Consider the following 22374-nt stretch of genomic DNA (forward strand, 5'->3'; position numbering starts at 1 on the left):
AGAGGTAAGGCGGGGCGAGCCCATTCAACGATTTAAAAACAAATAAAATAATTTTAAAATGAACTCGAAAGTGCACCGGTAGCCAGTGAAGGGGAGGCCAAAATTGGCGTAATGTGCTCCCTCTTTCGAGTTCCGGTTAAGAGGCGAGCGGCAGCATTTTGAACCAGCTGGAGACGAGCCAATGAAGCTCGTGCGACTCCAGAGTAGCGTGCGTTACAGTAATCCAGCCTAGATGTAATAAAGGCACGGATTACTGTTTCAAAATGCTGCGGCTCGAGAATGGGCTTCACCTTTGCCAGCTTCCTTAGGTGAAAGAAGCTGGATTTAACCACCGCGCCTATTTGTTTATCTAGTTTAAAATCACCGTCCATCCTAAAACCCAGGTTTAAAACTGTTGGCTTTACGGACAATGCCAGCGGACCCAAGTCAACAAAGGGAGGTTCACGGCAGCCATTGGGGCCAAACAAAACCACCTCTGTGTCTCCACCCACCTGCTTTAAACTTCCCTCTCTATTCCGTTGAGAAACACTCTCCCAAAGCTCATCCGTTCAAGCAACCTCTTCCTCAATCCTCCTCCCTTCTTTATTGCTACTTATTCCTATTTTGGTTCAGAGGAAAGTGCCCTCAGGCAATTGTCCACATGGAGATGGTTTATGTAAATGTGTGTGCGTGCTGGTTTGAGGTGTGAGCCAGCACTGTTGGTTTGCCCCAGGCCCTGACGCCTTGGTCATCTGGGTGAACGAGACAGACGCACTTTACCATGAACTTCCTCTTTCATCAGCTGTGGTGAAATCGCTCGGCTCCCTTGCAAGCCAATGTCCTTCCCATTTACAATAACCAAGGGGACCCAGTGAATTAAAGGGGGATGAAGGGGCCGGTTCTCTGGATACTTTCAAGAGAGAGCTAGATTGGGCTCTTAAAGATAGCGGAGTCAGGGGATACGGGGAGAAGGCAGGAACGGGGTACTGATTGGGGATGATCAGCCATGATCACAGTGAATGGCAGTGCTGGCTCGAAGGGCCGAATGGCCTACTCCTGTGTCTATTGACCATCACCAGCCTGGTTATGAGGTTGACTACACAAGTTACATATTGTAAACAAGCTGCAATGAGTTACTGAGGATTTGAAAGCCAGATAGTCGGTGCTTTCGCAAACTCCGGAGGAAAACAACACACTGGAAACAGAAAGCTGAGGCCTCCAGCGCACTTCACAAATGAAACTACAGAACGCTTCCTGTTCAGGGGTGAATGTTGAGAGCTGCTTTAAAAACACCCATTCCAACATTTGTGTGAGATTTCTCTTCAAGCTCCATCCAATCTTTGTGGTCATGTCTAATCCACAAACCGCGCCCAAAGGGCCTGCTCCAGTGCTGCACTTTCCTCTGGTTTATCTTCTAAGTCTACATCCAGAAAAAAAAAACCGGAACATAGTCGCTCAAATGAAATCATAAGGAAAGTATAGCGTTAACCACATGCTATTTTCAGTTAAATTATAACACCCCTGCAATTACCAGAGGAGCCTGGCCTTTTTCTCATTTTCTTGCATTTAGTCATCAGTCATAGAGTGGAAACACTGTGGAAACAGGCCCTTCGACCCAACTTGCCCACACCGACCAACATGCCTCATCTACACTAGTCCAGCCTGCCTGCGTTTGGCCCTCATGCCTCTTAGCCTGTCCTATCCATGCACCTCTCCACATGTTTCTTAAACGTTGCAATAGTACCTATCAGAACTGAACAAGGAGGAGGACACAAATGCAGGCTCAGACACAGGGCAGATCAGTCTTCAGAGTTTAATCGGTCCAAGTCGGTACACAGGTAAGCAAAACAGAGGCAACAGTACAATCTAGGAGCAGGCAAAAAACAGAAGTCGAAAAACAGGCAATGGTCGAGGTCACACGATTTCTAGAGCTGGAACGAGGTGATACCAAGTAGCATACACAACGAACTGGCAATGAGAACTAAAACACAAAGGGCTTAAATACAGACTAGCAGGGGATAACGAGACACAGGTGAAACACATCAGGGCGGGGCCAATAATCACATGAGGGTAAACGACCTGACAGGAAATGGGACCTGAAACAAGAGGAGATGCGAGACACCAAAATAAAACAAGAATGCACACTCTAATACTAAAAAACAATAAGAAACAGAAACTAGATCAAACCCGAGACCTGACAGTACCAGCCTCAACTACCTCCTCCGGCAGCTCGTTCCATACACCCACCACCTTTATGTAAAAAAAGTTACCCCCTCAGGTTCCTACCAGAGGGTGTCAGGGGGTTATAGTATAGTATATCTTTATTGTCATTTTCCTGAGTACTCACATACCCAGAGCAAACAAAAAAACGTTGCTCAACCAGTGTCCATTCAGTGTGCAGTAAAAAATAAATAGAAATAAAAATACATATATCATGAACAAATTAAACACTCTACTCTCTATTAAACATCAACAGGCGTTCCGATCGGCAGCGGCACGACCGTGGCTCTGCTGCAGTGTGTCCAGGTTGGTGGTTGGTGCGCGATACTTTGGCAGGGGGCAAAGTCCGTTTATCAGTCCTGTAGCCTGTGGGAAGAAGCTGAGGAGCATCCTGCTGGTTTTGCAGCTAATGCTCCTGTACCTCTCCCCAGATGGCAGGATGGAGAATATGTGATGCGATGGGTGGTAGGGGTCTTTGATGATGGAGATGGCTCTGCTGGTACATCTCTTCCTGTATATGTCCAGCAGAAAAGGGAGTGGAGCACCAATAATCCTGCTGGCGGTCTTCACAATCCTGTGTAGTTGGTGCCGTTCGTACGCCTTGCAGCTCCCGAACCAGGAAGTGATGCCGTAGGTTAATGTGCTCTCGATTGTCCCCCTATAAAAAGTTCGTAGGTGTGTAGTGGGGAGTCCTGCTTTACGTAGTCTTCGGAGAGGGTGAAGTCGCTGCTGGGCTCTCTTGACCAGTGCTGTGGTGTTGGTCGTGGACGTCAGGTCATCTGACAGGTGGAGTCCTAGGAACTTAACGCTGCTGACCCTTTCCACATCAGCTCCATCGATGTGCAGAGGTGTATGGTGTTGTTTTCCCGCCCTCCTGAAGTCAACCACCATCTCCGTCGTTTTTCCCACGTTGAGAATGAGGTTGTGGGATTTGCACCATCCTGTGAGCAGCTCCACCTCCATCCAGTACGCCGACTCATCATTGTCACTGACGAGACCCACCACTGTTGTGTCATGAGCGAACTTGTTGATCAAGTTGTTGTTGAGTCTGGCAGTACAGTCGTGTGTCAGCAGACTAAACAGCAGGGGGCTTAGGACACAGCCTTGGGGCGAGCCAGTGCTCACGGATATGGTTTTTGATGTCCTACTGCCCACCCTGACTGTCTGCTGCCGTTGCGATAGAAAGTTATGGGGTGAAAGCAGGAGAATGGGGTTGAAAGGGAAAGATAGATCAGCCATGATTGAATGGCGGAATAAACTTGATAGAAACATAGAAAAATTGGTGCAGGAGTAGGCCATTCGGCCCTTCGAGCCTGTCAATATGGCTGATCATCTAAAATCAGTACCCCCTTCCTGCTTTTCCCCCATATCGCTTGATTCCTTTAGCCCTAACAGCTAAATCTAACTCTTTCTTGAAAATATCCAGTGAATTGGCCTCCACTGCCTTCTGTGGCAGAGAATTCCACAAATTCACAACTCTCTGGGTGAAGAAAACTGTCCTCATCACAGTCCTAAATGGCCTACCCCTTATTCTTAAACTGTGACCCCTGGTTCTGGACTCGCCCCAACTTCAGGAACATTTTTCCTGCATCTACCCTGTCGAATCCTTTAAGAATTTTATATGTTTCTATAAGATCCCTCTCTCAACTTTCTAAATTCCAGTGAATACAAGCCCAGTCGACCCATTCTTTCATCATTCTCTCCAGGGATGCTGCCTGTCCCGCTGAGTTACTCCAGCACTTTGTGTCTATCCTCAGTGTAAACCAGCATCTGCAGTTCCTTCACACACAAACCGTACATCTGCCAGGCACAGTGAAAAGATTACACTACCCAAGAGAGCCCAGTGAATTAGAGGCGAATGCTTCTAGTAATCCATCACCGGCCTGGTTATGCTGTTGATCACACACGTTACTTATTGTAAACAGGCTGCAATGGGCTACTGAGGATTTGAAGGCCAAATATTCGGTGTTTTCACAAATAAAGCCACACTCGAAACAGAAAGCAGAGGCCTCCAAAGCACTTCACAAATGAAACTACAGTGGTGTTATAATTTAACCACCAGTAGCATGTGGTTTACACTATAACCTTTTTATGAAGCACAGAACACTTCCTGTTAAAGGTTAAACATTGAGAGCTGCTTTAAAAACACCCATCCAACATGTGTGTGAGATTTCTCTTCAAGTCCCACCCAACCTTTGTGGTCATGTCTGATCCACAAAACCGCACCCCCCCTCCATCGCATGTGTCTCCAGGGTAACGTACCTCTCACACTGGTTTTACATAGAACATAGGAGAGTATAGCAAGGGAGGAGGCCCTTCGGCCTGCAATGTCCGTGCAAAGAGAATGCCAAGACCAACTCTCATCTGCTTGTATATCCCTCCATTCACTGGATCATGTGTATGTGGTCATGTTCAGCACTAAACCTGTCCTATCCATGTCCCTCTCCAAGTGTATCTTAAACGTTGGGATAGTCCCAGCCTCAACTACCTCCTCTGGCAGCTCGTTCCATACACCCACCACCCTTTGTGTACAAAAATATCACCCCCGCAGCTTCCTATTAGAGGGTGTCGGGGATTATGGGGTGAAGGCAGGAGGACGGGGTTGAGAGTTAGATCAGCCGTGATCGAATGGCGGAGTTGACTCAAGGGGCCGAATGGCCTAATTCTGCTCCTGGCACTTATGAACTTAAATCTCTCCCCCCCCAACCACACGCACACACACCAGGTTGATTATAAATAACCAAAATACGAATAGGGAGATCTTTTTTTTTTAAGAAAAAGAGAAAAAATTCTCCACATCACAGAGTTATTTTTTGGGCCAAGAAACGACACAGACTGCAGCTTGTTCCCAACCAGCAGCATGTGAGCAATGTCAAGCATGGACATGTACCGTCCGCCACCCTCCACCCCTGGTGGTTTATATCCTTCATTCCCTTGAAGAAGCTGCTTCATTTCACTTGGCGTTTCCCTTGAACGGCAGAAGTGAATCCCAAGTGCGCTGACAGTCAGGCTCTCCTGCTGTGAGATGGGGCAGCAGGCACGAAGGCGCCTGATAATCTTTCCAGAGGAAGTGGTTTGTCTCAGAATACAATAAAGGTCTGAGTTACCATCAGTTTTTCGAAAAACCACACCCAGAGTTTCTGGAGTAATGGCCCGCTCCCTTTCTGCTCAGTAACTCTGATTTTTCAACAGCGACTAAGCTGAACAAACGACAAACGCTACAACTGGGTCCCTGCGGAAATTTGCATTTTGGAAGACAATGGAATTTATTGCCAAAGAAGCTGTCCTCTCAAGCTGCAGCCACTGAGAGGATGGTCCGCCTGCCAGTTGCTGTCAGAAAGCACCGCCCTCGTAGAGGAAGCTAGGGCCACTTCCTCACTCTGAGAGAAGCAACAACAAAGTTAAAACGCTGAACCAGGAGGTGAGTCAACTCAAATCACTTCATTCTGTAACCTATATATCTGTTGGGTACGTTTTAATGCAGCTCCAAAATCTACTTTGTTCACTTTGTGTCGGTGCAATACTAAAAGCCACTGTGGAGCCATCCACTGATGGCTTTACAATCCAGAGGTTATCTGCTCACTGCCTTGCAGTGCATGACACCCTGTGGCTTCAGACTGGATGGAGTCCGTCCGAGTGAAGTTCCCATTTCCTTCGACAAATAGAATCAAGTTTGAAACAATACTCTCTTTCCGAGTACGGACACAAAGCAAGTTACTCTTTATTACTTTTTGAGTGGTATGGGTGTCAGGGGTTATGGCAGAAGGCAGGAGAATGGGGTTAAGGGGGAAAGATAGATCAGCCATGATTGAATAGCGGAGCAGACTTTAGTTTAGTTTAGTAAACAGGCCCTTCGGTCCACCGGGTCCACGCCGACCATCCATCCCCGCACATGTCCTACACACACTAGGGACATTTTTTACATTTACCAAGCCAATTAAGCTATATACCTGCACGTCTTTGGAGTGTGGGAGGAAACCGAAGATCTCGGAGAAAACCCACACAGGTCACGGGGAGATAACGTACAAACTCCATACAGACAGCGCCCGTAGTCGGGATCGAACCCGGGTCTCCGGCGCTGCATTTGCTGTAAGGCGGCAACTCTACCGCTGCGCCACCGTGCCTGCCCACATAAAACATCCCGCCTCCGCACCATGGGCAGCTACTCTTAAAATTAAGATTCAAGATTCAAGATTCAAGAAATGTATTGCCATGTCAACAAGTTGATAGGAGTGTGTCTTGGTTCACTCCCAGGCAGATACAATACAGTACAATACAACCGCCACATACACCACAATAAATAATACAGTGTAAAGTGATTAGTGCAAATACAAATATTTGATGGCTTGGAGGTAGGTGCTGTCTCTGAAGCGAGATGTTTTACTTTTAATGCTCCTGATGGGAGGAGATTAAAGAGGTAATGTGCCGGGTGAAAGTGGTCTGCTATGATTTTCCTGGCCTTTCTGGTGAGTCTTGTTGAGTAAAGTGATGTCACTGAGGGAAGTCTGCTGCAACCGATGATCTTAGAAGCTCGGCGCACTATTCTCTCCAGCCGAGTCTTCTCCTGCGAGGTTGTGTGACCATACCAGACAAGCATGGAGAATGTGAGTTTGCTTTCTATGGTAGACCTATAGACGTGGGTCATGGCTGGTCGACCGACCCTGAATTTTATTAAGCTGCCGCAGGAAGTAGAGTCACTGGTGACACTTACTGATTATGAGACTGGTGTTGAGCTCCCATGATAGGGATTGATGTATGGTGGTCCCGAGAACGAGAATTAGAACGAGAATTTGTATGTGAAATTGGCAAGTACAAAATAAAGATGGTGGGGATGAGGAATCTAGGGTCTGGCCCACTGTACGAGCTAATTCAAGAGTTCTCCCGAGTTTCTCCCGATTCGAACTCGGAGAATTATGGTAATAGCCGTTCGTAGGTACTCGGGGCTCTCGTGGACATTGTTGAAAAAACTTCACGAGCTTACCGCGTTTCCCGAGTAGCGTTACGAGCCGCTAAGGGGCGTCCCGAGCTCTGACGTACCCGCTACGTACATTCTACGTGCTTACCACGAGTTTGATTTTTTTTTTAACTCAGAGGAGACCTCTTGGGTAAACTCGTAGAGTGGGACAGGGCCTTAACTAACTCTGAGGATAAAACGCTCTTGTCCTGGGCCCATGCTGGATGCAAGTCACTGGAACCTCCACAAAATAAAGATATCTAAGTTGTATCAGGTAGAGGATGCAAAGTTGACCCATAACTCAACACATCCAATAAAAACAGTCCAAGTTAAACACACGGCACAGTGGCGCAGCGGTAGAGTTGCTGCCTTACATCACCAGAGTCCCAGGTTCGATCCCGACTACGGGTGCAGGCTGTAAGGAGTTTGCGCGTTCTACCCGTGACCACGTGGGTTTTCTCCGGGTGCTCCGGTTTCCTCCCACCCGTGCAGGTTTGTTGGTTAATTGGCTTGTGTGAATTGTATATCGTCTCTAGTGTGTAGGATAGTGTGGTCAGCGTGGTCTCGGTGGGCCGAAGGGCCTGCTTCCGCGCTGTATCTCTAAACTAAACTAAATTAAAGTCATTGAAACTTCCACGAAAGAAAAATAAATAAGTTGTATCAGGTCGAGAATGCAAAGTTGACCAGTCACTCAACACATCCAATAAAAACAGCTCAAGTCAAACATGTAGAGAGGGATGAATTAGTTAGAATCATTCTTACATCATCGAATAGGTCAATGTGAATGTCGAAGTCAAATCTCTAACATAGCAGTTTTATTCCATATGACTTGGTGCGGATATATTCAAGGTGAGGAGGCAGCATGAAGAACAGGCATCACTGTTTGAGTAGAGATATTTCACAATGGAATACTTACAGCCTTGTGGAGTGAATGAAGTTATCAACATGACTCGTACATACCTGTAACATACAAAAAGGACACTTAGTGCATTCTCTAGTCAAGTCACTTTTATTTCTATAGCACATTTAAAAAACAATTCTCGTTGACCAAAGTGCTTTACATTGGTGGAGGTACTAACGTTATACTAACAGTGGTCCATAGATTAAGTACATACATAAATACATAAATATGAACCTGGGTCTCTGGAGTTGTGAGGCAGCTGCTATACCAGCTGTACCACTGTGCCACCCTTCTCGTTCGAGATTATCCCCCTCACCCATTCTCTAAGCTTTGACATAGGTTGACAATCCCCTGAAGAAAAAGGCTTATTATATCGAACAAAACATTACAGCACTTCGGTAGCATTGTGAATGTAGCAAAGTGTCTCAGGTGCTTCACAGGAAAGATAGCTGATATATTCAAATTGGTTATTCTCAAAGACGGGGACAGAAGCTTGCTCTAATTGTTGATTAGTAGGACTGGATGTTACAATCCCTAAGGTTTTTCACTACAACAGATACCTTGGGGGTGACCACTAGATGATTTTGCTGCCAATTGGACACATCTTCAGTTGTGTACCTCAACGTCACTGTGTGTTTCGGCCTTTTATCACAAGACTGAATGGAGAATGGAGTGATGACTTTTCAGGTCAGGACCCTCCATCAGGCTGATTGTAGTAGGGAAGAGAAAGAGAGGAGAGGGTGTGAGAAAAGTGAGCACAGAGTGCTGGAGTAACTCAGTGGGTCAGGCAGCATCTGTGGAGAACATGGATAGGTGACGTTTCACAGAGTGCTGGAGTAACTCAGCGGGTGCAGCAGCATCTATGGAGCTAAGGAAATAGGTAACGTTTCGGGTCGAAACCCTTCCGGGTTTCGGCCCGAAACGTTGCCTATTTCCAGAAGGGTTTCGGCCCGAAACGTTGCCTATTTCCTTTGCTCCATAGATGCTGCTGCACCATAACTCAGTGGGTCAGGCAGCATCTGTGGAGAACATGGATAGGTGACGTTTCACAGAGTGCTGGAGTAACTCAGCGGGTCAGGCAGCATCTGTGGAGAACATGGATAGGTGACCTCAACGTCACTGTGTGTTTCGGCCTTTTATCACAAGACACCCACAGTCGAGGCAGGCAGGCCCACCGCAGGGTGATCAGCCCTGGGTGTGTGTCTTATGGTTAGCCTCTGGATGGTCACGTGGCAGCCCAGACAGCATCTTTTCTCTTTAGCCACAGCCAGTGACTGCTCCATTCTGCTTTTTCCCTTCCATCTTCCTCTCTACCAAGATGAGAAGAACTTTTTTCACACAGAGAGTGGTGAATCTCTGGAACTCTCTGCCACAGAGGGTAGTTGAGGCCAGTTCATTGGCTATATTTAAGAGGGAGTTAGATGTGGCCCTTGTGGCTAAGGGGATCAGGGGGTATGGAGAGAAGGCAGGTACGGGATACTGAGTTGGATGATCAGCCATGATCATATTGAATGGCGGTGCAGGCTCGAAGGGCCGAATGGCCTACTCCTGCACCTAATTTCTATGTTTCTATGTTTCTACCGCTGACTGTGGCCGGTTGGGCTCTGGACTCGTGTCCGTTGGTGGGACAGTACTTGGTTGAGCTACGCCTGGGGTGCTAAGACCCTGTGGACTGTAGTGTTTAAGCTGCCACTGGGCTTCACTCGACTGATTTGGCCGACCTCTTAGAAAGTAATGGTCAATGTGAGGCCCCACACCAAGCTCTCCCAGGCACTTTTCCCTAGTCCTGGTGGATCTTGAGACCCTTCTCTGATGTTATCTTTTCCCAGCCACAGATGCAGCTTCGTAGCTTATGTCCTGCCGGGGTAAATAGCATGGTGAAGTCAGAGAGATGGAGTGGGAGCGGATCAGGCAGGCAGCATCTGTACAGGGAAGGGAGTGATGACTTTTCAGCTCAGGACCCTCCATCAGGCTGATTGTAGTAGGGAAGAGAAAGAGAGGAGAGGGTGTGAGAAAAGTGAGCACAGAGTGCTGGAGTAACTCAGCGGGTCAGGCAGCATCTGTGGAGAACATGGATAGGTGACGTTTCACAGAGTGCTGGAGTAACTCAGCGGGTGCAGCAGCATGGATAGGTGACGTTTCACAGAGTGCTGGAGTAACTCAGCGGGTGCAGCAGCATCTATGGAGCTAAGGAAATAGGTAACGTTTCGGGTCGAAACCCTTCCGGGTTTCGGCCCGAAACGTTGCCTATTTCCAGAAGGGTTTCGGCCCGAAACGTTGCCTATTTCCTTTGCTCCATAGATGCTGCTGCACCATAACTCAGTGGGTCAGGCAGCATCTGTGGAGAACATGGATAGGTGACGTTTCACAGAGTGCTGGAGTAACTCAGCGGGTCAGGCAGCATCTGTGGAGAACATGGATAGGTGACGTTTCACGTCGGGACCCTTCTTCAGACCAATGTTTTGGGTTTCAGAATGGTCCTGGCCTCTTCTGGTCTGAAGGAGAATCCTAACACGAAACATCGCCTCTCCATGGATAGGTGACATTTCGGGGTCGGGACACTTTAGGACAAAGCCTGGCCAATGAGAGGTTAGTCCAAAAACCATTCTGTGTAGAATGAAATTACGATGCGATAAAACTTTATTCATCCCCGGAGAGAAATTGGTCTGCGCATTAAATGTGTAGAAAAGAACTAGATGCTGGTTTAAATTGAAGATAGACACAAAATGCTGGAGTAACACAAAACTTACAAAATTCTTAAGGGGTTGGACAGGCTAGATGCAGGAAGATTGTTCCCGATGTTAGGGAAGTCCAGGACCAGGGGTCACAGCTTAAGGATAAGAGGGAAATCCTTTAAAACCGAGATGAGGAGAACTTTTTTCACACAGAGAGTGGTGAATCTCTGGAACTCTCTGCCACAGAGGGTAGTTGAGGCCAGTTCATTGGCTATATTTAAGAGGGAGTTAGATGTGGCCCTTGTGGGCAAGGGGATCAGAGGGTATGGAGAGAAGGCAGGTACGGGATACTGAGTTGGATGATCAGCCATGATCATATTAAATGGCGGTGCAGGCTCGAAGGGCCGAATGGCCTACTCCTGCACCTAATTTCTATGTTTCTATGGGACAGGCAGCATCTCTGGAGAGAAGGAATGGGTTTCGGGTCGAGACCTTTCTTCAGTCAGAAGAAACGTCACCCATTCCTTCTCTCCAGAGATACTGCCTGTCCCGCTGAGTTACTCCAGCATTTTGTGTCTATCGAGAATGAAATTAACTATTGTTCTTGCTATCGTTCCTTGTAGGTTGCAGACGGAATCATATCTTCAACTCAGTTTTCAATCCCGAGCAACATAGAATGCAAGTCGGGTGCATTATTGCCTCCATTATACCCCACTGAGCAGGAAGGTCAACGTGTAAAGTGAACTACTGCAGCAATGGCCCACCAAGAAAGTCTCAACAATGACTCCCTGCTCTCAACTTTCTCGGCCTCACTGCCTCCGGGCATCGGTAATCACACTGTGGACACGGATGACGTTGTCAAAGTTATAAACCTGCAGCATTTGATCTCAAGAGGCGTTTACATCTACAGTGTGTTTGGGCTGTTAGGGCTCCTGGCTGGGATCAGCACCCTAATTATTTATTTTGTAAGCATTGTGAAGAAAATAAATTTGACGATGCTGGGCATCTTAGTCTTCACGGTGACGTTGGCTGACTTTGCGCTGGTGCTCTTTTCCAGCACCGATCTGGTCAGGCCGAACCCTCTCACCACATCCGCTCTGTGCTGCACCATCCTCTCGTTTTCCTTCAACATACCCTACTTCTACACGGCCCTCATCCAGGTGGCCATCTTCGCCTTCAAGGACAAGCTCGATGCAGTGCAGGACGGGAGCGTCCTGCGCAGATGCCTCATCACCACCCTGACTGTATTGGGGGTGAGCACCGCCTGCTCAGTGCTGGTCTCCACGCTGGCCGGTGTGGTTCAAGACCCGGGCGTGCAAGTCAACTGCTACCTCGATCCGCTGGAGGCCCCGCCAAGTTACCGCATCGTCAAGTTCCTCTTGGGGTTCCTGGTGCCGACACTCATCGCCCTGATCCTCATTGTTCGTTTCTTCATTCACTCCCGCTGCTCGGGCGGGTGTCAGCCCCCGCTCCTACTGCCCCTGGCGATGTTCATCGTGAGCTTCCTCTGCCGCCTGGTCTACAACACGATGCTTCTGCTGCGGAGGGAGGCCGGCGACAGCTACGGGCTGTACAGGGAGGAGGCGAAGGCGGTGTTGGGCGAGCTGATCCTGTTTGGCGGGAGCTGCCTCTGCCTCTGCCTCCTGTTCATCGGCGTCTGCACAAGAACGAGCACAGTGCCGCAGGGAATAGCCATATAACAATTACAGCACGGAAACAGGCCGGCCACTCGGCCCTTCTAGTCCGTGCCGAACACTTATTCTCACCTAGTCCCATCTACCTGCACTCAGACCATAACCCTCCATTCCTTTCCCATCCATATACCTATCCAATTTATTTTTAAATGATAAAATTGAACCTGCCTCCACCACTTCCACTGGAAGCTCATTCCACACAGCTACCACACTCTGAGTAAAGAAGTTCCCCCTCATGTTACCCCTAAACTTTTGTCCCTTAATTCGCAAATCATGTCCTCGTGTTTGAATCTTCCCTACTCTGGAAAAAGCTTATCCACGTCAACTCTGTCTATCCCTCTCATCATTTTAAAGACCCCTATCAAGTCCCCCCTTAACCTTCTGCGCTCCAAAGAATAAAGACCTAACGTGTTCAACCTTTCTCTGCGGGAGGAAACTGAAGATCTCGGAGATAACCCACGCAGGTCATGGGGAGAACGTACAAACTCCGCGCAGACAGCACCCCTAATCAGGATCAAAGGTATGAACATTGACTTCTCTAACTTCAAGTAATCCTTGCTTTCCCTCTCTCTCCATCCCCTCCCCCTTCCCAGTTTTCCCACCAGTCTTACTGTCTCCGACTACATCCTATCTCTGTCCCACCCACTCCCCTGACATCAGTCTGAGGAAGAGTCTCGACCGGAAACGTCACCCATTCCTTCTCTCCAGAGATGCTGACTGTCCCGCTGAGTTACTCCAGCATTTTGTGTCTACCTGTTGACATTAGTCTATCTATCTTTCGAGCAGACCGAGCCGCTGCCACCTCTCCGAGCCAATCATAAACCCCCATTTACTGTGGCGTTACTAGCGGTAGGGGGCGCGGACAGTATATCCAGCTATCGCTGTTGTGTTTTTGATCACAATAGTCACCGACATTAGAGGGTTAACCATTGTGATCCAGCATTAAGTAACTTCCCACTGAGAAACAGGCTTCCTTATCTATGTCTTAAGCTAATGTGCTACATTTACCAACGCTATGCATTCCCGGGCAAGAGAAAAGGGAAAACTCGTCTGAAACTTGTTTTGCCAAATTCTCATGATCTTCTTCTGCACCTGGTCCACGAGATATGCCAATTGCCCACATCCGCAAACCCTTTCGTTATCTTATTAAATTCCGATCAAAATGAAGTAAATGAAGATTTTAATTTTTTTCCTCTACACGCTCCAACCCCTGCTGGGCCCTCGGCTCCAGGAACCAGAACCACATGGCTCCCAACATCGAGATCAAGTAGCAGATGTAGATGCAGCCTCTCTGTACTGAACTCCACATCCTCTCATATATCGGCGAGACCAAGCACAGACTGGGCGATCGTTTCGATGAACACCTACACTCAGATCGCATTGGCCTACGCACATGTTTGTAGGTTAATTGGCTTGGGTAAAATTTGTGAATTGTCCCTCATGTGTAGGATACTGCTACTATCGCTGGTCGGTGTGGATTCGGTGGGTCCATTGAAGGGTCCATTTCTGCACTGTATCTCTAAACGAAACTAAAACCACAAACTGACCACCGGGTGGCGCCAGCAATGGCTGCCTCGCCAACAGTCAGTCTGTCCCTTCCTTCTTTGCTGTTTGTTTGTACGTGTTAAATATATGTTTTAGTGTTCTTTAGTTTGTTTTATGTGAGGGGGGGGGGGGTTGGGAAAAACTTTTTCTAATCTCTTACCTCGAAGGAGTATCGAATCTCCGTCCGCACTGCGGCCTAACATCAAGGAGTTGGCGGCCTTTGCTGGGGACCGACTTCGGGAGCCCCACGGCAAGAGTCTGCGGACTTTAACATTGTGGAGCCCGCGGTCTCTGATTAGAGACCGACTTCTGGAGTTCCATCGCAGGAGCTTCGACCGCCCCGACGCAGGGAGAATAAAGAGGAAGATGATTGGACTTTATTGCCTTCCATCACAGTGAGGAATGTGGGGAATCCACTGTGGTGGATGTTTATGTTAACTTTTATGTAGTTGTGTGTCTTGGTGCTTTTGTTAGTATGGCTGTATGGTAATTCACATATCACTGTAGCTTAATTGGTACACATGACAATAAACTGGCCTTGAAACCTTGAACGTTGAAGCAATTGCATTAAATCTATTCCCCTTTATAACTCTTTATCTGCTTCTGATTTAATTCCTCTTACATCACCTGTAATAATCTCAAGCCACTATTCAATTTACTCAGATGATGATATTTTATCAGCAAACCTATCGCTGCAACATTCGTGCCTTTTGTAAAAATGTACGTTAAAAACGAGTTAAAATGAACCAGACGTGTCTGATTATGAAGCATATTGACCACATGTAATCCAGTTCATTCACGATTGCTGCTCTATCTGTGACTACATGGGTTGCGATTGTTATTCCATTACTTTCTGTAACTTCATGCAAACATTTTGATGACTTCTCTAACTTTGCTGAAAGTGCCTTTTGAAAAGATGAAAGTTTACTGGAATGGATGGAACAGCAAGATTAAATGTGCAGAGAGGAACTGCAGACCCTGGTTTACACGGAAGATAGACTCAAATTGCTGCAGTAACTCAGCGGGACCGGCAGCATCTCTGGAGAGAAGGAATGGGTGACGTTTTGTGTCGAGACCCTTCTTCAAACTCCGACTACTAGCTTTATGTATATGCATTTCCCCTAGATTATTTTAAACTCTTTGACCAATTGTTGTCTGTAGCTAACAGCATTTTATATATATTGTGTTTCCTCCAACATGTTCATCTTACTTGGATTAAATAAAAGCTGAAATTCTTGCAATTGTTTTAGATGTCCCAGAATTTCATGATGAAAGATGAGAGAATAACAGTAGCAATATGACCTTGCTACTCAAAAACAGGTCGACATCATCACCTGAGGTTACAGGAAGTCCATTAGACCATCTACTACTGACTTGGAACACCTTATGTGAGCAGCGCAGTGGCACAGCTTGTAGAGCCGCTACCTCACAGAGACCCGGGTTCGATCCTGACCTCGGGTGCTGTCTGTGTGGAGTTTGCACGTTCACCCTGTGACCGCGTGAGTTTCCTCCAGGTGCTCCATTTTCCTCCTACATCCCAAAGGTGTTCATGTTAATTATCCTCTGTAAAGTGGCCCTAGTGTGTAGGGAGTGGATGAGAAAGTGGGATAACATAGAACTAGTGTGAACCGGGTGGTCGATGGTCGGTGTGGACTCGGTGGGCTGAAGGGCCTGTTTCCACGCTGTATCGCTAAACTAAACTTTAATAAAGTGGTTTATAGGAGCGAGTTTATATTTACACCACACACGCATGACTACACACACTAACACACATACACACACACGTACAAACACACATGCACACACGCACAAACACACATGCACACACACGCACAAACACACATACACACAGAAACACACACGCAAACACTCATACACACACATGCGCACAAACACACACATACACACACGCAATCACACATATACACACATGTGCACAAACACACATGCACGCACAAACACACACGCAAACACACATACACACACATGCACACACATACACACACACACACACATATGCACACACACACACACACGGCGCACAAACACAAACACACACACAGACACCCAACTGCCCTAACTCTTCCTGTAGCTCGGGTGCTTGAGTCATGGCAACATCCTCATATTTGGAAATATTATACAAGAGCAGCCACGGTGGCGCAGCGGTAGAGTTCCTGCTTTGCAGCGCTGGAGCCCCCGGGTTCGATCCCGACTACGGGCGCTGTCTGTACGTAGTTTGTTCGTTCTCCCCGTGACCTGCGTGGGTTTTCTCCGAGATCATCGGTTTCCTCCCACACTCCAAAAGACGCGTAGCTTTGTAGGTTAATTGGCTTGGTGTATGTGTAAAATTGTCCCTAGTGTGTGTGGGATAGTATTAATGTGCGGGGATCGCTGGTTGATGCGGACTCGGTGGGCCGAAGGGCCTGTTTCCACGCTGTATCTCTAAACTAAAACTAAATAAACTAAACTGAACTGGCACACAGCACAATCCAGTGGACCTAACTTGGTACTACAGTTTATAAAATTATGAAGACAGTCCTTATATTTCCATCCAGTGGCAACAATTCGATATTACAGCAAAATGAATCCTAAACCACATTTAAATCTGAAACAAGTTTCTGCTAACGCACATCAAGTAACTGGGTCCCAAACATGTCACCTGTCTTCATAAAGTATTGCAACGTTTAAGAGACATTTAGACAGGTACATGGATAGGATCAGTTTAAAGGGATATAGAAACATAGAAACATAGAAAATAGGTGCAGGAGGCCATTCGGCCCTTCGAGCCAGCACCGCCATTCATTGTGATCGTCCCCAATCAATAACCCGTGCCTGCCTTCTCCCCATATCCCTTGATTCCTCTAGCCCCTAGAGCTCTATCTAACTCTCTCTTAAATCCATCCAGTAACTTGGCCTCCACTGCCCTCTGTGGCAGGGAATTCCACAAATTCCCTCTCTCTCTATCCCTCCCCCACCCAAGTCTCACCAGCTTCTCGTTTTCACCCTACAAACAGCTAACAATGGCCTGTGCCCTTTATCTTAGTTACTTTTTTGCATATCTTTCATTCATTGTTCTTTATCTCTGCACATCACCGTCCATATCTCTCGTTTCCCTTCTCACTAACCAGTCTGAACAAGGGTCTCGACCCAAACCGTCACCTATTCCTTCTCTCCAGAGATTATGCCTGTCCCGCTGAGTTACTCCAGCTTATGCAGGCAGGTGTGACTGGTTTAGATGGGACATTTGGGCCGAAGGGACTGTTTCCACGCTGTATGACTCTATGACTTAGACAAACTTGCTGTGCAACTTTGTGCATCAAACCTTCCCTTAACTGCTTCTTGGCCACAGATTTACAGGCCCAATAACGCAATAACATGCAGATAGATATATACGATAATCAATAGTACAGTAAATTAGTAATCAGCAATAAAGTGTTGGGGATAATGAAGTAGATTTACAAAGTCGACAGAGAGATTTATGCCAGTTGGAAGAGTGGGCTGAAAGATGGCAGATGGAGTTTAATGCTGATAAGTGTGAGGTGCTACATCTTGGCAGGACAAATCAAAATAGGACGTACATGGTAAATGGTAGGGAATTGAAGAATGCAGGTGAACAGAGGGATCTGGGAATAACTGTGCACAGTTCCCTGAAGGTGGAATCTCATGTAGATAGGGTGGTAAAGAAAGCTTTTGGTGTGCTGGCCTTTATAAATCAGAGCATTGAGTAGAGAAGTTGGGATGTAATGTTAAAATTGTACAAGGCATTGGTGAGGCCAATTCTGGAGTATGGTGTACAATTCTGGTCGCCTAATTATAGGAAGGATGTCAACAAAATAGAGAGAGTACAGAGGAGATTTACTAGAATGTTGCCTGGGTTTCAGCAACTAAGTTACAGAGAAAGGTTGAACAAGTTAGGTCTTTATTCTTATGAGCGCAGAAGGTTAAGGGGGGACTTGATAGAGGTCTTTAAAATGATGAGAGGGATAGACAGAGTTGACGTGGATAAGCTTTTCCCACTGAGAGTAGGGAAGATTCAAACAAGAGGACATGACTTCAGAATTAAGGGACAGAAGTTTAGGAGTAACATGAGGGGAACTTCTTTACTCAGAGAGTGGTGGCTGTGTGGAATGAGCTTCCAGTGAAGGTGGTGGAGGCAGGTTCGTTTTTATCATTTAAAAATAAATTGGATAGTTATATGGACGGGAAAGGAATGGAGGGTTATGGTCTGAGCGCAGGTGTATGGGACTAGGGGAGAATAAGTGTTCGGCACGGACTAGAAGGGCCGAGATGGCCTGTTTCCGTGCTGTAATTGTTATATGGTTATATGGTTATTATCAAGATCAAGATTTAAAATTCAATTAAGGTACAGTGAAATTGAGTTACCATACAGCCATAACTAAGTAAAAAGTAAAAATACACACAGCACATAAAATAAAGTTTAACATAAACATCCACCACAGTGGAATCAATATTCCTCACTGTGATGGAAGGCAATAAAGTTCAGTCACCTGCCTCCTTTGTGGTGGGTGGCACACTGGTACAACTGTTAGAGCTGCTGCCTCACAGCACCAGAGACCCGGGTTCGATCCTGACCTCGGTGTTCTGTGTGTGTGGAGTTTGTACCCTCTCCCTGTGTCTGCATGGGTTCCCTCTGGGTGCTCCAGTTTCTTCCCACATCCCAGAGACATGCAGGTTTGTAGGTGAACTAGCCCTCTGTAAATTGCCCCCCCCCCCCCCAGGGAGTGGATGAGAAAGTGGGATAACGTAGAACGGTGGCTGGCGTGGACTCGGTGGGCCGAAGGGCCTGTTTCCATGCTGTATCTTTCAATCAGTAATACTCAATAATCAGCCGATAATAGTGCGAAACTGATGTACGCGACCAAAAACACAGTGGATCACAGTCGCGGAGGTAATTTTGTGGCGTAGGATCTCTTATCTCAGCTTTCCAGCTAAAGTCCTATCGAGATCCACCCTCCGTCAACTCTGCACACAAAGTCGCCCCATTATGAACACTTCTCTATCGCCGTTTAGTCATTGCAATGAATTCAAAGTGGAAATACAGGAGACTGCAGATGCTGTCATCTAGAGAAGATATAGCAAACTTTGGATGGAGGGCTCGAAGCTCCCACAATTCTTCTTGTGTACAACTTGGTATAGAGAGGATGAATGTACAAAGTCTTTCACCCAGAGTAGGGGAATCAAGAACCAGGGGACAAAGGATGAAGATGAGAAGGGGCACAGAAGGTAGATGGGACGAGCTGTCGGAGGAGGTATTTGAGATTCTATAACAATGATATTTGGACAGGTACACATGGATAGGAAGAGTTTATAGAGATAAGGGCTAAACGTGGGGAGGTGGGACTAGTGCAGATGGGGCATCTTGGTCAGCATGGACGTTGGGCTGAAGGGCCTGTTACTCTATGACTCCAGCTTAAAAATGGAAAGGCAAGAACAGTTCTATCGTAACTGATCCACGAGTTGGCTGTAATGCTTGGATTGGGATAACTCAGGAAAAGTTATGATAATGTCAGTCATTTTAATGAGAAATTTTGCAAGAAACCGAATTAAATAATGTAGATATTAAGTGATGTAATGTGTTTTTATTTCAAATGGTCCAGATGAACCAAAATGTCCTTGTCTGCTCCAGTAGGTTTCTGATTCAGATTCAGCAGATTCAATTTAATTGTCATTGTCAGTGTACAGTACAGAGACAACGAAATGCATTCTGCCATGAATTACCAAAACACAAAGTGCTGGAGTAACTCAGCAGGTCAGGCAGCATAGAGTTATAGTCACAGAGTGATACAGCATGGAAACAGGCCCTTCGGCCCAACTTGCCCACACTGGCCAACATGTCCCAGCTACACTAGTCCCACCTACCTGCGTTTGGCCTATATCCCTCCAAACCTGTCCTATCCATGTACCTGTCCAACTGCTTCTTAAAAGTTGAGACAGTCTCAGCCTCAACTTCCTCCTCCGGCAACACGTTCCATACATCCACCACCCTTTGTGTGAAAAAGTTACCCCTCAGATTCTTATTAAATCTTTTCCCCTTCACCTTGAACCTATGTCCTCTGGAAACAGCATATGTGGAGAGTATGGACAGGCAACACTTTGGGTTGAAGGGGCCCTTCTTCGGATGCAATTAATTAATAACGGTTTCCGATGCAATTAATCATTTGGGCTTTTCTGCATCCATAAATTTGCTTAGATTAATAATCCCTCAGTTAGGACGTTCCCAGAACGTGTCATACACAGAAAGGTAAATATCACGTCTGCAAATTCCAATTTATTGGATCAAGCAAAAAGCATGTTGCGTATGTTGTAAATAATACAATATATATATAGTCTGCAGCACCAGACTCAAGAACAACCTAGAACATAGAACAGTACAGCACAGGAACAGGCCCTTCAGCCCACAATGTCCGTGCCGCACATGAGGCCAAGACCAACTCTTATCTGCCTGCACATAACCCCCATCCCTCCATTCCCTGCATATCCATGTGCCTGTCCCAAAATAGACACAAAGTGCTGGAGTAACTCAGTGGATCAGGCAGCATCTCTGGAGAAAAGGTGACATTTCAGGTCAGGACCCTTCTTCAGACTGAGAAGATACAAGAATCTCAAGAATCTATATCCAAAACTCTTAAACGCCACTATCATATCTGCCTCCACCAACAACCCCTGGCAGCTCGATCCAGGCACCCAAAAAAAAGATTTGCCTTGCACATCTGCCCCCAGCAGCCTCTGGCATTCCAGAGAAAACAATCCAAGTGTGTTGATCCTCTCCGTGGCGTTAGTACGACATTATATTTGATTCCAAGTTGAAGATCATTGTGACTGGTTTGTGCACAACTCTCTCTACGCACCAGTCCATCTGGCAGAGAAGAGGAAACGCTCAGAGTCAACACACAAATTATTTCAGACCATGGCAAGCCTCAAAAGCGTTCGAAAAATGTGAACAATGGTAACAAGAACATAAAGTTATAGTAACAGGAACACAGAGTTACGTTATGGTGACAGGAACTTCAAGTTACATTAATAACCATCATCTTGTCAATTTGTCAAGGGGATATTCAACAAAGACCCAATGAGGTGCAAAGCTATTTAAGATTTATAAATAAAGAATAAAGAAGGGGGAAAGAAACACCTCTATTCCCGATGTGTAGGAATGAACTGCAGATGCTGGTTTACACCGAAGATTTTAGTTTTTAGTTTTAGAGATACAGCGCGGAAACAGGCCCTTCAACCCACCGAGTCCGTGCCGACCAGCGATCCCCGCACACGAACACTATTCTACACACACTAGTTACAATTTACACATACATCAAGCCAATTAACCTGCACGCCTTTGGAGTGTGGGAGGAAACCGAAGATCTCGGAGAAAACCCATGCGGTCACGGGGAGAACGTACAGACGTACAGACGGACGTACAGAACGTACAGACAGCACCCGCAGTCGGGATCGAACCCGGGTCTCATGCGCTGCATTCACTGTAAGGAAGAAACTCTACCGCTGCGCCACCGTGCCGACCTGAAGATAGACACAAAGTGCTCCAGCATTATGTGACCACCTCTCCTCCCAATAGTGAAGTTGTTATGTGTCGAACAAAAGACAAAGTGCTGGAGGACTTCAGCGGCTCAGGCAGCCTCTGTGGAGGGAATGGACAGGCAACGTTTCAGGTCGGGACCCTTCTTCAGACTGATATAGGGCTGGGGGTGTGAAACTTGGAAACGAGAGAGATGGTGGGGAAAAGAGACTGCACATGCTGGTTTACAAAAAATAGCACAATGTGCCTGGGTAACTCAGTGGGGCAGGCAGCATCCCTGGAGAACATGGACAGGTAACTTAATGAGTTGAGTGAGTGTAATGGGGAGGAGGAGGTAGCTGGGAGGGAGGGGAGGGGGCAGAACAAAGATTGGAGGGGGAGGAATGAGAACTTCTGTAGGATAGACAAGGAGAACCTCTTCAAAGTAGGTAAGAAAGAACTGCAGATGCTGGTTCAAAGGTAGACGGGAGTCCAGAACCAGGGGCCACAGTTTAAGAATAAGGAGTAAGCCATTTAGAACGGAGATGAGGAAACACTTTTTCTCACAGAGTGGTGAGTCTGTGGAATTCTCTGCCTCAGAGGGCGGTGGAGGCGGGTTCTCTGGATGCTTTTAAGAGAGAGCTAGATAGGGCTCTTGAACATAGCGGAGTCAGGGGATATGGGGAGAAGGCAGGAACGGGGTACTGATTGGGGATGATCAGCCATGATCACATTGAATGGCGGTGCTGGCTCGAAGGGCCGAATGGCCTCTACTCCTGCACCTATTGTCTATTGTCTATAGACACAAAATGTTGGAGTAACTCAGCTAGTGAGGCAGCATCTTTGGAAAGAAGGAATGGGCGACGTTTCGGGTCGAG

The 22374-nt window shown here is 46.9% G+C and overlaps 2 protein-coding genes across 3 annotated transcripts in view; one reads left to right on the plus strand and one right to left on the minus strand.

Moving 5' to 3' along the window:
• Positions 1-22374, minus strand: part of LOC129706645 (uncharacterized protein C7orf50 homolog) — a 196586-nt gene that overhangs the window by 102822 nt on the left and 71390 nt on the right. The window lies entirely within an intron of this gene.
• Positions 5115-14526, plus strand: LOC129706643 (uncharacterized). 2 transcript variants are annotated; one of them, XM_055651024.1, is made up of 2 exons: positions 5115-5620; positions 11353-14526. In XM_055651024.1, exon 2 carries the CDS (start codon positions 11485-11487, stop codon positions 12427-12429), a length of 945 nt encoding a protein of 314 aa, XP_055506999.1. In that variant the 5' UTR covers positions 5115-5620; positions 11353-11484; the 3' UTR covers positions 12430-14526. The 2 variants fall into 2 exon arrangements, with proteins under 2 accessions (XP_055506999.1, XP_055507000.1); XM_055651025.1 differs by lacking the exon at positions 5115-5620 and adding an exon at positions 10509-10643.

Source organism: Leucoraja erinacea, chromosome 20 (genome assembly GCF_028641065.1).
Source record: "Leucoraja erinacea ecotype New England chromosome 20, Leri_hhj_1, whole genome shotgun sequence".
In the NCBI taxonomy this organism is placed as follows: Eukaryota; Metazoa; Chordata; class Chondrichthyes; order Rajiformes; family Rajidae; genus Leucoraja; species Leucoraja erinaceus.

Bases quoted from the DNA above. Each gene is read 5' to 3' on its own strand.
- LOC129706643 (XM_055651024.1), top strand. From the start codon at position 11,485: ATGGCCCACCAAGAAAGTCTCAACAATGACTCCCTGCTCTCAACTTTC.